The sequence below is a fragment of the Vanacampus margaritifer genome, chromosome 1 (genome assembly GCF_051991255.1).
Source record: "Vanacampus margaritifer isolate UIUO_Vmar chromosome 1, RoL_Vmar_1.0, whole genome shotgun sequence".
Lineage (NCBI taxonomy): Eukaryota > Metazoa > Chordata > Actinopteri > Syngnathiformes > Syngnathidae > Vanacampus > Vanacampus margaritifer.
This window is the reverse complement of record NC_135432.1, coordinates 28,528,710-28,543,503: the sequence shown is the minus strand read 5'-3', so window position 1 is coordinate 28,543,503 and position 14,794 is coordinate 28,528,710. Positions and strand designations below refer to the sequence as shown.

The 14,794-nt window shown below is 43.7% G+C and overlaps 1 protein-coding gene across 3 annotated transcripts; it reads right to left on the bottom strand.

The window, feature by feature from the left end:
• Positions 1-46: 46 nt before the first annotated feature.
• Positions 47-12,834, bottom strand: gpr61 (G protein-coupled receptor 61). Of its 3 annotated transcripts, none has more exons than XM_077545193.1 (3): positions 12,678-12,834; positions 9,137-12,438; positions 47-4,340 (listed from the first exon to the last, which is right to left on the bottom strand). In XM_077545193.1, exon 3 carries the CDS (start codon positions 4,111-4,113, stop codon positions 2,737-2,739), a length of 1,377 nt encoding a protein of 458 aa, XP_077401319.1. In that variant the 5' UTR covers positions 4,114-4,340; positions 9,137-12,438; positions 12,678-12,834; the 3' UTR covers positions 47-2,736. The 3 variants fall into 3 exon arrangements, with proteins under 3 accessions (XP_077401319.1, XP_077401326.1, XP_077401312.1); XM_077545200.1 differs by having other exon boundaries at positions 9,137-12,435; XM_077545186.1 differs by lacking the exons at positions 9,137-12,438; positions 12,678-12,834 and adding an exon at positions 7,212-7,479.
• Between the last annotated feature and the right edge of the window lie 1,960 nt (positions 12,835-14,794).

Sequence of the window (14,794 nt, the reverse complement as noted above, 5' to 3'; positions counted from 1 at the left end):
ATGAACATGAAAAACAGTTAAGGTGTGACAAAACAGTTGAAAACAGTTGAGAAAGAATGTCTTTTTTAATGGGTCTGACACACAATACAAAGAGTAAAAACATGTTTACACCTTACACAAAATCTAACGAAGCAAAATCCTTTTGATCCAATGTCGTGTCACATAGAACGGCTTTATCATAACCACTAATTTGTGTAATGTTACATCCATTATGAGAAAATGCTGAAAGTAAGTTGAGATGATCAAAAATGAAATAAAATACAAAGCTACTTTAAGGCCAGCTGATGTAATAAACCAGTTGTCATAAATAATAATCACATGAAAATTGTAGAACATTGTGGATGACAGTAATTTTGTCTTGTGCTTAATAATTTGGCCCAAAAATGTTCCACATTCTGCTTTTAACATTTTTAAAGAATTGCAACAACAAAATCACTTCTGTTTCTTTCATCATTTGTTCTTGTGACAAAGAGGCCATTTGTTGTTTTTTTTTGACTTCCAGCAAAGTGTGAACCTTTCTTAAGGGCTTGATTCGCCAGTCTTGTGATCAAGCTGTAGTCCATTATAGACACAGACAACAGAAAAAATGAGCTTCGACTAGACATAACATACAAACGCAGCATGTCATTTTCTTTGGAACATTAGTCACGACTTGTGCAAAGTGTTTGTGTATCCCACCTGAGACGCGAGGCTTCCATTTGTCAAGCTAAATGAGGCCAAAGGCGATCAGCTCACAAATGTGGATGCATTGTCACAACTGCACGTTTGTGTAGCCACAACACGGTGGCTTGTGTCAATCATAAACACAGGCACACTCATTCTGCTCCTGTGTACATGTCAACATGCAGAACACTGCATCACGCAGTAAGAAAGACTGAGTGAATTTGCAGTGTCACCAAAAAGGGCCACAATACAATATACTGTTTTTATGTGCTGTGGTCGAATCGCAACAAATACTTGTCACTGGGATGTTACCGTAGAACATGGGAACTTAAATGCATCGTTCCCTTAAAAGGGAAGTCACCCTCCCCCCAAAAAGAAAAATATTGACAATAATATGTTTTATGCCGTCACGAATACGAGCTAATTAAGCAGCAAAATCAAGCCGTTTTTGTCAATATCAGAAGGCGGCCATTTTACCACTTGCTGTCGAATGAAAATGACATCGCAGTAGCTCAGGTATCAGATAAAAACAATCACAGCTCAGGTTCAGAAAACAGGTGAGCTGTGATTGGTCGTTGCCTGATGAGTCCTGCACAACTGTGATGTCATTTTCAGTCGACAACGAGTGGCAAAATGGCCGCGACCTGAGATGGATAAAAACGGCTGGATTTTGTGCTGCATAACTCATATTCCACAAATGTTATTTTAATCAAACTGCCATGTTTCGATTAGTGAGGTCACATTATTGTCAAGAAATGCTTACGGTTGACTTCCTCTTTAAATAGCCCTATTGGAGTAGTGCACATGAGTATAGATCAGGGGTCACCAACTTTTTTGGGAAGTGAGAGCTATACTTCTTGGCCACTGATTAATGTGAAGGGCTACCAGTTTAACACCATTAACTTGTTACTGTTATATGCTATTGTTAATAATTACAAAGTATATTGAGTTATGTGAAGACATTAATCATGTTAAATCTCCCAGTGTTTACATTTTTCAACATTCTTCGAAAGTGACAGTGTCTTATGACTGGTGAGCTATTTTTTAAGAACAGGCCCACGGGCTACTCATGTGGTCCTTGGCGGCTACCTGGTGCTTGCCGGCACCACGCTGCTGACCCCTAGTACTATAGAGGGACACAAACTCTAGTCTAGTGTACCCCTTTTTTCTGCCTGAATACTGCACCAACGCTTGTCTGAGGGGAAGGAGGCTGCAAGATCACGAGTCTCACAATGTGACATGATTTTAGCGAGGAGATGATAATCACAAGGCAGTTATAAAAGATAAATGCGGTAACAAATGAAGGGATACGATTAAAAATACATAATGACAGAGTGTCTCTTCAACATGTAATGCCGCAGGATAGCGACTGTAGGGGGTGAGAAGGAGAAGATGCACATGATGTACTGTATTTATCATTGCTTTTTCACGGAACATGTCCCCATTTTCTCAAAAAGACGAAGCACAATTATTATGTCCTATAGAAGACAGTATGGAGTGCGCTGACCAGGTTTCTGTTTGAGAGCACAAAACATTTCAAATAAGCCCTGACTGTAATGACAAGTTTGCTCTATAATATTTATTTGGTTGTTACTAACATAACTATGAGATTCATTTTTCAAAAATCATTTCCAGTTGAACACATTTTGTAGAAACGTTATTTGTACGTACACCACCATTGTTGTTTACGTTGCATCGCATTCTGCCTAGAGACATAAAATGGCCGCTTGCGCTCTGCCGAGCAATGCGAAACGGGTATAAAGAAAGCGAGGTAATCTTCGGCAGCGTTCCTAAAAAAACAGCATGGGATCGAGAGAGTCACTCTCCTTCACACCGTGCTCTTGAGAGCTCTCCGGATCACATGTTGTTTCTTTAGGAACGCGACGAGGCTTACCTTGCTTTCTATATACCCGTTTCGCATGACTCAAAGAATGCATTGCAGCGTAAACCACAATGGCGGCATACGCACAAATAAAGTTTCTACAAAATGTATTAAACTGGAAAATATTTCTGAAAAATGAATCAATGAAATGAAGTCTTGAACTCGATTATTTGATAATATGGGCGAGGCAGCTACATCTCTGGTAATGTTTTGGAATTTGCCAACGCACGGAATTGATTGCTTATTTTTTGCTGTTGTATGAGCTCTGAGGTTTCCTCAAGAACCTGCCCGGGGATGTGGAAGTCAGCTGGCATGTTCTGCAGAGCAGAAGATTCATGTAGGCCTTCATGTTCCGTCTCCTGCTGACTCACTCGGCCGTGAGAGTTACACGGCTCCAGATTGCACGCCGTGCCCTGAAGGAACTGCAGGAAGTTCTCCTCAATGGAGGCCTCACGGCTGGGCAGCTGTTCCCCCTGACTGGATCCAGCCCGCTTAGAAAGGCAGGCCAGGTGCCGGCCAAGCTCCTCCCGAATCTGGCGATTGAGGCAGCCGTAGAAGAAGGGGTTGGAGGTGAAGCAGAAATAACCGATCCACGTGACCACATCCTCCAGCTGGGCCAGCGAGGCAGGCGAGGTAGAGACCACAGCCGAATAGAGATGGAAAGAGAAGTATGGCAGCCAGCAGCAGAGGAATTGGCCACCCACCGCCACCAGAACCACCGCCGCCTTCCCACCACCGAAGGTCCTTTGGGGAGTGTTGCGGGAGCCGGTCCCTCCGAGGCTGGCGGCCACGGTGGAGTGGCTGCTGGCGGACTCGGAGCGTTGCCGTGACGTGTCCATCAAAGTAGGGAGCGGGCCGTGATGCATGGCCGCCACTCGGGCCACCTTGAACATGTTGCAGTAGACCACCAGAATAATCAACATGGGACACAGGAAATAGATGAATGTGAAGAAGACCATGAAGATCAGACGGGTGGTCCTGCCTCCCGCCCAGTGGAGGGAGCAATGTGCCTGACCAGGGACGAACAGCGGACTGGACGCCACAGCCTGGTCACCTTGGAGCAGCCAACCCAGGAAAGGCAGCGATGACATGACGATGGCTTTAATCCAGACCCCCACCAGTACCATCGCCACCACCCTGACAGTCATCTTCACCTCGTGGCGCATGGGGTGCACGATGTAGTAGTAGCGCTCCACGTTGATGGCGCAGATGGTGAGGATGGCCGCGCTCACCAGGCAAACGCTCAAGCAGAGGTAGCTTCGACACAACGCCTCGTCTGCCAACACCCCGTCGGGCACCATCCCCAGAGGCATCAGCACCAGCGCCGCCAGCAGGTCCACCAAGCACAGGTGGAACAAGAAGGCAAATTTGCGCAGATGCGGCGTTTTGCTTATGACGATCATCACGGCGAGGTTCCCCGCCACGGCCAGGACGTCCATGATGAGCATGGCACACAGAGCTAAAGACTGGTTGGCGTCGAATCCGGCCTGGCCCACGCTGGGGGGGGAGGAGGGGAGTCCCGGGAGGGAAGTGTTCCAGAAGGGACTCGGTGTGACAAGGTGCTCCATGAGAGGATGGGATGAGGAGGAGAGAGTCCGCTGAGTATCACGGGCCCATCACCCATCCTCCCCCGCCGTAGGGTGCCACAGAGACGCTCAGGAAGGTGAACCTTTGATGGCAGCTGGAGTTCCGAAGGTCTTGACTGAGCCTACAGCTCAAGAGGGTCAGAGGAGGCCCTGCTCCCTTGAAGATGGAGCCACTTAGACCTCCACTATAAAATGTTGGTTGGGCAAATCTGTAAGAAAAAACACATTTTCAATTACAAGAAAGAAGCAGTGTAGTACATGTGCAAACATTTGTGAACTAAACGTTCAAAAAAATCACAATAACAATAACGATAAAAAGAATTCTGACAGAATAGAGCCGCTGCTCCTCCGCATTGAGAGGAGTCAGCTGAGGTGGCTCAGGCATATGATCAGCCTCCCAGAACGTGCTGGATTGGGTTGGCCTGGGAACACCTCAGGGCCCCCCCAGAAGAGCTGGACGAATTTCCATTTTATTAAAATACATGGGGGGGCTTGTAGAATCAGAATTTTCCCGCTATTTGTGACCATGTGCCACCATTTTGAAATTTCAATGTGATGTGTAGCACTGCTACTTACACCACACCCCCCACACCCCCAATTTGGTGTTACTGGGTAATTATTTGGATTAAAGGGATTTTCAGGGGCTGTTATTTATATTAAAAATGGTAATTGAATGTTCTCGCCAATTTTGGCTGTACCACCATTTTAAATTCCTTGAAAATCGCAACCACATAAAACTACATTTACCTGTGTTTCCCTATGCTAATTAAATCTAGACGGTTGTATTGCACATTTTTATACACTCTCAAAACATGTTTTATATTTACAGTCAATTTTCCTTGCTACTGATCTGAATTCCACTTCTCATAGTAATCATTATTAGAACCCACGGATGGCTTAGACAGGATACATAGGATAAATTCCCTTATGAATGTTCCCGGACAGTTCCCCAGTAGCTAGCCACACCCCAAAAATGGTTGTTTGTGTCAGGAAAACAAGTGGCTCGCTGATGGAACAAGCTAAAAGTCATAACAAACCTTCAATAACCAGATCAATGATTAAATTCAATTAAATTAAATTTGATTAGATTAATTTGGTTCCACCAAGACCAAAGAATCGTAATGTGAATCAGCACCAAATTCCACTTGAAAGTTTAAATAATAGTTTTGATTTGATTTTTTTTTTAAACAAATTGTGGATGTCTGTATGGTTTTGACAATGACGCTGATTTCCAAAACATGCATGTTAGGATCATTGAAGGATGTAAAATGACCAGGTGTGAATGTGCAAGCATGTCACTAGTTGTTTGTCTACATGACGACCAGTCTTGGGTGTACTCTGCCTCTTGCCCAAAGACATCTGGGATGGGCATCAGCCCTCCTGCGATAATGAGAGGAAGCGATATAGAAAATGCATGGATGGAAAATAGCAGAAAACAATTACCATGTCAACCTCAAGTAAAGAAACAAAGAAAAGGAAGAGGTAACTATTGACTGCATATTACGAGAAAAACAAATACATCAAAAGTTTTGAATTAAACCCCAACAGTACTAGTTCAATTATGAAATGGAACGGCTGCTGTTCCACTGTGAAAGCGTCCTCACGTGTCATACTCGCTGCCTGTCTGGACCTTAACATGGTATCTAATTTGGCATCTGCATCTTCAGATGTTGCACTCTCGAGGCAATCAGAGCCGCGAGGAAACGCTAAAAGCAGCCAGGACCATATGTTCCCTTCAAGAGTTCAAAACAAACAGAAAGATAGAACTTTCTGTCCACAGCAATTGAAAATCTAATTGATTTAAGACCTCTCGTGTACTGTAGACAGTCATTTGCAGTTGATTTAATTAGCGTGAGTGCAAAGACACAAAGGGGAGGATCAACTTAGTCGACCTCTCCAGTGTGCCGTGTTGTATGACGTAAATATTTGATTTTGTTACTTTTACTCTCCACCAAACAGTGCAGCGCTCCAAATTTTGTTGTATACCTGTTGTTTAATAACAATAAAGACATTCTATTCTATTCTATTCTGAACTCGCACGCGCCGTAAAAGTTGTGGAATGAGCACAGAGTCTCTAGTACATTTCCATATGCAGCACACCTGCATGGGTCCGTTTTTCCATCCGGCAAGATAACGAGGCACCTGCTCTTTTCCTACCCACATGTACACAGCTAGCGTCACAATAATAATAGGTCAAAGGGTCACAGTCACCTTCAGCCTAATTTAACGAAGCATAAACAACATCTTACACAGAAAACGCAAAGCGACTCTCTGGAGAGCCTTCGTTGTTCGCATCACTATTGATTGTTTTCAGCTTCTTTTTTCATAGTGTGTTTGCAAAATACACACTGACATCTTGCTCGGGGGTGTTAGATCCACACAGCAGGGATCAATCAACACAAGATTGTTGTTGCGCTTTTTCAGTCAAGGAACCATTTTTGGTTGCATGTCACTATGAGGCAGTGGATTAAACTGGTACGGTATATTATGGTATGCTATGTAAGATACTCACTTTTCATGCATTTCAGTGATTATTTCGTTTTTAAAAAAACTTTGCAAACTATTCAATGTGTACTTTTCTTTGTTAACTGAGAAACACGCGAATGAACAAAAGAGCGGGTTTCACTAAATCTCATGTAATGAAAACATTTTTTTTTTTTATGGAAATGCCGTGGTGTGCTCCTCGCACTTGTACACATCAGGCTTCCTTCAAACCACCCATACAGCACTTAAGCTCCACCTCAGAGGTAATCCAAATATTCTCTAGAGCCTCCGAGGCTGCAAACAAATAACCATCTGACCCGATCATATGCGCACGACACTGCGAGGTGAAAACGAGCCTGTTGTTCTCTTCCACTTTGGCCAAGTTTGGAGAAGCAACACACAAATTACACAGTACGGGATGTGAAAAAATAAGTCTTCATATGATCCTTTTGCATCACATTTAAACAGTGACCCAAATCTTTTTCTGCACCCTCACCTCCCAAAACACACACGCACACGCACACACTCCATTCACAGAGAAGGTACATGTGCATGTGTGTGTGATATGATAATGACAGTAAAAATGTGTGACATACCTCAGTCGAAAAAGAGCTGCTCACTCCTGTGCAGGTTCACAGTCTGCTGGAGGAACGTTGACCTGTTTCGATGACTCTCAAGCACACGCTCACAAAGCCAACAGTCATACACACACATCCACGTGCACACCAGTCATACAGGCGATGTGGATGGTGGATGTGTGTGTGTGTTGAGGGAGGGATGGATGGGTCGAAGAAGAGGAAGTGTGTGATACATGTGTGTCTCCTCCTCACCTGGCCCCTTTCATCTTGTCATCGCCTCCTACTCGAACCCTCCCCCTCTCACAGGCTGACCAACCACCCGCCCAATCCCCCCACCCCCCACCCCCCACACCCCACACACACGGACTTTCATGCACACATGTAGTGGCTTCAGTAAGCGCCCTGGGCAACTGCAGCAGCATGCAGAGCTGAGGAGCAGGGTGGGTGGACAGGCAGCACCCAGCCTCACAATTCTCCACTGGGTCCTAGTGCTTTAGTCTGACTGAATTCTTCTTGATTGCCATTTTCAAATGCCAATTGAAAATAATAACAACAGCCTAAAAATACTTTTTGGAAGAACTCCCGAAAAAGCCAGATTTCTCCACATCTCAATTTTAGACTCAGATACAAAATACAAAATGGAAAATGGCCTACAGGACCTAATTGATTCTAATATTTTATTAGTCAGGTTTACATGACCCACAAGTTCGGTAAAGAAGCATTGGTAAACAAACGAGCTTTTTAGCCACCAAAATTAGCCTGGACCACAATCCATCCATCAACAATATTCATGGACAATTATGTATTGTTTAGAGCGGTGATTGCCAAGCTGTGTTCCGTGGTACATTAGAGTGCTGTGCTATGACAGATCATCCGAAATCTTTCATATTTTTGATTTGAGCCTGACATTAACATTAAATTGTGTCACTTCTTTGTTTGTTGGTTCTCGATTGACAATTGAAAATGGAGAGACTAAATGCTTGGCGCATAAGCGATCAAATGACATCTCATGGGGGGGAATTATTCGTGGACACCGAGGTAACAACAACAGTGGTTAAGGATGTCATAGTTACAATTACAAACACCACTGTGCGTCCTACAAATAAGTAAACACCCCGTTTAGAAGTTACCAATGGACTACGTAAGGATGGGGTATAATTCAGATAATTAACAAGGTCATTTCTCCAGTAATCAGGTAGTCAGCCGTTTTAAAGGACATTTTAAAAATTGGAATAATTTTTTTTTTTGATGGAGTAGTTCTCATAATAAACAGCAAATGTGCTAATACATTATTTCCCACGGCAGAATTTGATATAAGTCAAGTACACATAATAATTTAGATAATAAAAAGGGTTTACGTATAAATAATTAGATAGCTAGATTACAATTAGCCACTCTCCCCAAAATTGTGCATAAATTGCATAGAAGTCTACTACTTGTTGTAAATATGTTACCTGCCATTTGTGAAGGATTTACTCAAATTTGGGCTGGCCCTGCAGTAGATATGGCCTTTGGCCAACCTACAGTATATGACTTGTCGGGCCCTATTTTTGTAGACAGTGCCAATTTTTGTGCCAAGGCGTTGCAGCGCACCTGACAATAAGGTAAGCTGCACTCGATGTAAAAACGGGTGCCATGTGGTGGCATTCACCTACGTGACGTATTCCAGCTGATGCGTCAGCTTCCTTGAACACAGACGCTTTTGACTGGGCTACAGCAATTTCTTTCTCCATGGCCAATTTTTCAATTGAAGCTTCCAACTTGCAGTTTTCCATTTTCATCTGTTGTTCTTTTTCATAGGGCCTCTTATAGCAAGGAACCGTCTGAAAACGTTAATGAAGCTTGAAGTGGCCATAGCTTCTACAGTATTACTTCAACATGGACAGCCCGTACTGAAAGACCATCAAACATAACTGCCCACCTCTTGCTGTGAGCCAACCCACCTCTTGTGCGGCGTCCCACCACGTTCCAGGGGCCCAAGACGTCAAGTCCTAGATTTGTCCATAGACAGATGCTCAGCAGGGAGGTCGGCCATCTTCTGTATCTCAGGGCTGCCGTGGAGTTTCCGGCATGTGGCACACTGACGTAAAACACTACTTACACATTTTCCCATGCTTTTGGCCCGGTAGCTTGCCATACAAATAGTCGACCTTGGTGAGAGGTTTGCTCATGAAAATGTCTCACCAGGAGGATTGTGACATGGTGTTTGCCTGGGGTATTAGAGGGTTATTCTCTTCAATTGTGAAGTCTCCTCCCTGAATGCGCCCTCCAACCCTCAAAAGATCTTGCACATCAATGAAAGGGTCCAGGTCTTTGATGTAACTGTTTGGATGTACTCTTACACCCCTTTTCAGGCAAACAAGTTCATCATCTTAAGCATCGTGCTGCACAGCCCTGGTGATGACCCACTGTGCATGGTTTATCTGTGATGCTGTATGCCCTTCATGACACAGATGTCATCTTCTGCAGAGACCGCTCTTCTCATCAGAGCAACTACAGAAGCTGTGAGATATGTGGCTAAGGTTGGCTACTGCACGGATTAAAGACCGCCATGATGAGAATCTATTGAAACATGAAGATCCTAACTGCTGGGGTATGGCCTGTGTGTTGAGGACAGAGACAGGCCGAATCTCTGCGTCTTCTTTCGGGTTGATGAGCTCAAAGGCACCTGGGTCTTGTGACTCCCTTGTGTCTTGATAGAGAAAAGATGATGGACCACTGAACCAGGTTGTGTGTGAGAGCTGGGCAGCGATGACAGACCGGGTTGCATGGTCAGCAGGATTTTGTTCAGTTGTCACATATTTCCATTGTTGTGGGATGGAAGATGATCTTATTTGTATAACACGGTTACATACATACACATAGAACCTTCGTGTTTAGCTTTTGTGGCGTCGTGCTTAAGGTCAAGTTCAGAGGCGATAAGGCCAGCCAATTCCACAGCTAGAACTGCTGCACACAGCTCTAGCCGAGGGACTGTATTCTCTGGCCGGGGAGCAAGCTTTGCCTTGCCCTTAATGGATCCTACATGGTGCTTTCCATCTTGATCAGTCACCTTATGGTAAGCGACTGCGGCAATTGTCTTAGTCGAGGCATCGGAAAATACCTCTTCACCTCTTTGTCGATGATCGGCCCATCTTCAACAGAAAGTCTGAGGCAGTATATGGCAACTGCTAGACTTGGACTGTTCCCAAAAACATGCACGGTCATGCGATGCTCACTAACATCTTGAGATGGCTCATTGTCACGAAACCAGAGGAATCTAAGGAAATTCCTGTCTTGTTCCCGCACTAGGAAACAGTGAAACCTTTGTTTGATGTCTGCTGTCCCTGCGATAACTTCTCCGCGAAATCTGATGAGCACTCCGACAAGGGTGTTGTTGAGATCAGGCCCTGTCAAGAGCACATTGTTCAAAGAAACTCCATCGTACTGGGCACTCGAATCAAAAACAACTCGGATGTTACACACCAAAGAGAGGCAAATACCATCTTTCTTCATTCTCTTTAAAAGGGGGTGCAATCTCAGCATGCCCATTTTTAAAGATCTTCTCCATGAAGGTGAAAAAGTGCTGGTTAATGGCAGGTTTCTTTTGGAGACTACGCTTGAGAGCAAAGAAGCGATTCAGGGCTTGGGGCTTGTTGTCCGGGAGACGGGGCCGTGGTGACCTGAAGGGCAAGGGAGCGACCCGGCTGTTATTGTCATCCTTTTTACGCCCTGCTTCATTATTGCCATTAAGTTGAGGTCGTCGGTAGAGGGGGCCATCTTATTGTTGTCGCTAGTCACTTGAAAGACTGCTCGGCCAAGATGAGTTTTGTCTGAGATGTTAGGAAGAATGCCCAAGGATGTAACTCTCTTTCACACTGATAATGTTGGGATGGGGTTTGAATGCAGTTGGACGCCCTTGCTCAAGAGCACTTGTGAAGAATGTGTTCACTGATTGACTTGTCGGCATTGCTCAAGCTGACGTTGCCTACTATCACCTAGCCAAGATCTAGTTTCTGAGCATAGGGGGCACTGAAGGAACTGTTCATGAGCTTTCGGACCTTGTGCAGGCTGATGATGTCTCAACCAAGCAGGAGAAGGATTGGAACACCGGGTTCCAGCTCTGGGATATCTTGGGTTGTCTTAGATCAGGGTGGAATCGAGCAGTGTTAGGACTGGGGATCTCTTCCCTGTTGTCTGGTATTTCATTGCATTCCAAAAGCTTAGGGAGAAGATGGACAACTTGGCCATTCATAGATTCAATGTAGAAGCCAGCTGCCATTCTTCCGGTTACTTGCATCACACTGATGTTGGTGGTTCTTAGATATCAAAGACATAAAAAAAATCACAACGAGACAATGACCTGTTGCTTTGCTCATCTAAGATCACGTAGCCCATTTTTGCCTGTTCACGACATCCTCCAGGATAAATTTGGGCTAAAAGGATCTTTGAGTATGATCTATGAATTAGGTTTCCTCCACAGACCTGGTCTGACTCCCCGCCATGCTCTGAAGGAAGGCTCGCCTTGTTGATCCACGGCGCAGGACCTGGATGGAGTGCAGTGGGGTGTCAATCGCTCTCGCACTCAGCATACTTTACAGTATACAGGTAGTCTTTGGCAATATGAGATGATGAAACGCAGCACTTGAAACAGATGCCATTCTCCTTGAAAAAACATCTTCCTCTCTTCAATGGACTTGAGACGGAAGCCACGGCAGCTTTGTCATGAGTGGGGCTTGCAATGAAAAGGGCATGTTTCATGAGGGTGCTTCACTTCTGTTACCTCGCTGTCCTGGTCTATGCTGATCCGTGCAGACACCTCAGTTTTGTGGACAGCCATTTCCTTTCGCTTGATGGACTCCCAAGGAGGCTTTTCAGTTTTGCTTGAGTCTGTATGCACCGTTAGTATGAAGTTAGGGTCATTTATAACCTGAGCCGACAGAGAAAGGGGGGTAGGCAACCTGGTACAGCATTTTGTAATTTGAGCCATAAAAAAAGCACATTTTCCTGCAGGCTATATGGTCATTTTTGCTAAATGGGGATAACGCTCCTAGCCGTGTCCAAGTAAGAAAGGCCGGGCAGACTTCCATCCACCTTGGCGGTGTTCAACTCCAGTAGTAAGTCACTTGGGTCTATCAGCTTCGAAGGCTCTTTGTTATCCAAATTGGGGAAGCAGTCCAGTTTTTTCCAAATAGAGCTCTTTTGACTGCCTCTGCTAAGCCGTAGCATTCGTCCAATCGGTTCCATATCATCCTTAGGCCTTCTGCTGGGTGAGACAGGTAGACAGACCTGATGCGTTTTGTATGCTCGGCGCATGTCAACAATTGTTCAAATAAAAGTCAAATAAATTCTTCTTATTTTTCACTCAACAGCACAATGTGTAATTTCTGGACGCTTCACCATGCATTTACATATCGTTCTAACCTAACAGCAATACAAACTAAGAAATTCCTTCAAAATAGCCAAGGTTAATAATTAACTAAAATATATCTAAAGGATACTTACAGACAATGCCACACAAAGAGAAGATGTTTGACGATCGAAATGACTTGTAGGAAGAACGATGTCTACAAACAAATTGACTTCCGTTTTTTTTCTTTGTAAATATACGAAATCCACCACTAGATAGCACTAATCTACCAAACATGACATCAGTTAATGACTACACATACACTCATGGAGGATCAGAACATAACGCATAGACCTCCAATATGGCGGCTGCATGTTATGGAAAACGATCTATTAATAACATGATAGCATGCTAACAGGAACTAAAATCTGAAAGCTTGTGTAAGCGGGTTGTGTGCGTGCGTTCTGTGACTGCACTCGTGTCTGGGGACTTGTTGCATTACAGAAATAGCAGATACTTGCACAAGATGGCAGCACCAATCACAGGGGAGGGATATACAATGGTTTCCACGGCAACACTGATTTCAGCCTTCCTGCTTACACTCTGCACCCCTTCCAACAACAACCTCCACCATCAGCCACCCATCCCCACCTCGATGCTCTACCCGAGGGAGATGACAAAAAGCATGACAATTGGTGTCAGCATGAACATTGGTGCACACACATACCCAGGCACGCATATTGCCATCCACAACAACTACATTAAAAAAGTATTACACAAAACATTTGTCCACAGAGCATTTGTCACTTTCAAATATACAAACATAAATTAATCAAGGCGCAAATAGTACTTACTGTATTTCTTTCAACAAGCGCTTCATAATCTGCTATTGCACCAGAAATCAAACACTGGATGAAATGTACAAAAGCAAACTGAGAAATAACTTTTGTATAAAAGAACATTGACAAAATGAATAATTGTTTAGTTGAACACAAAGTTATTATTCTGTCGTGGGAATGGCAACTTGTCAATACACAGATTTATTATACCCTCTCTGTCACCTTGTAGAAGAGCACGTCATTGTTATGTCACTGGCATCGATTGGCAGCAAAGATGTATTTTTGGAGTGAAGAAATAGTAACTTTCTAATTCAATTAAATTACATAATTTCCCATATAACCTCTCGTGGCACGCTAACCAGAAGCAGCTCCTTGGCCTGGTGGTAGAGTGTCTTCTCTGAGACTGGGAGGTCGTGGGTTCAATCCCTGGCTCGGTCATACTAGAGACTATAAAAATGCGACAAATTTGCCTCCCTGCTTGACACTCAGATTATGGGTTGGAATTCACTTTGAAAAAACATCGTCACTGCACAATGCTTTAATTTAATTTGATGTTATTTCAAATATCAATTTTAATGACAAATGTGAATATATAAGGTGACGCTTGCTATTTTTATTTTATATTTTTGATATACTAATCTGCAAGTAAAAACATTTGGAATGACTCCTCTGCGTATATATCAACTTCTGCCACTAGGGGGGAGTGTCCACATTTGTGCTCAGTAGGAACGTAAACTACTGTACAGTGTAGCATCAGAAAATATTATAACCTTCGCATTTTCATGGTTACAAATGAAAAATGCCGTTAATAATTTGGGAGAATGTGTTCTTTGATTAGTCCCGTTTTATTTTGGTAACAAGTGTGCCTCTAAATTTAAAATGTAAATCTAAAAAAATGGCGCACCCTCTCTCTTTGCCTGTGTCCCAGTTTACAGGGCTAGAGAATGAATAGCTAATGTTACTTCTTGCATACGCATGCCATAGTGTCGCGAGTGTCATTTTACACTACAGGACCTCCAGGCATCAATCTTGTCTTTGTTCCTCCCAAGCCTGCCAACGCGTTATCCAGCTGCGCGAGTCACAAATCTAACAGCTACAGCTGTTCACTTATAGTTTAAGATTTAATAAAAAATAAAATGTCATTGACATCCTGACGTGTGAACTTGATGTTATTGGCCATTGTGCACGATGAAGGCTTGCAGTTCTTGACTTTTGATTATACTGTGGAATAAGTCTCATTATGAACACTTACGTCCATTACGGGCATTTTAATACACCATGATTCATTAAGTAAAAAGTGTCATCTGTGACGCATCTATCACTCTTTTTTTCCTTCTTGTGGAGTATGGTTGCTGGTATTATAGCTATTTTAATGCTAAAGATAGACCCAGTAGTTTCAGCTCAGAATTTGTGCTCACCGCTTTATACATAAA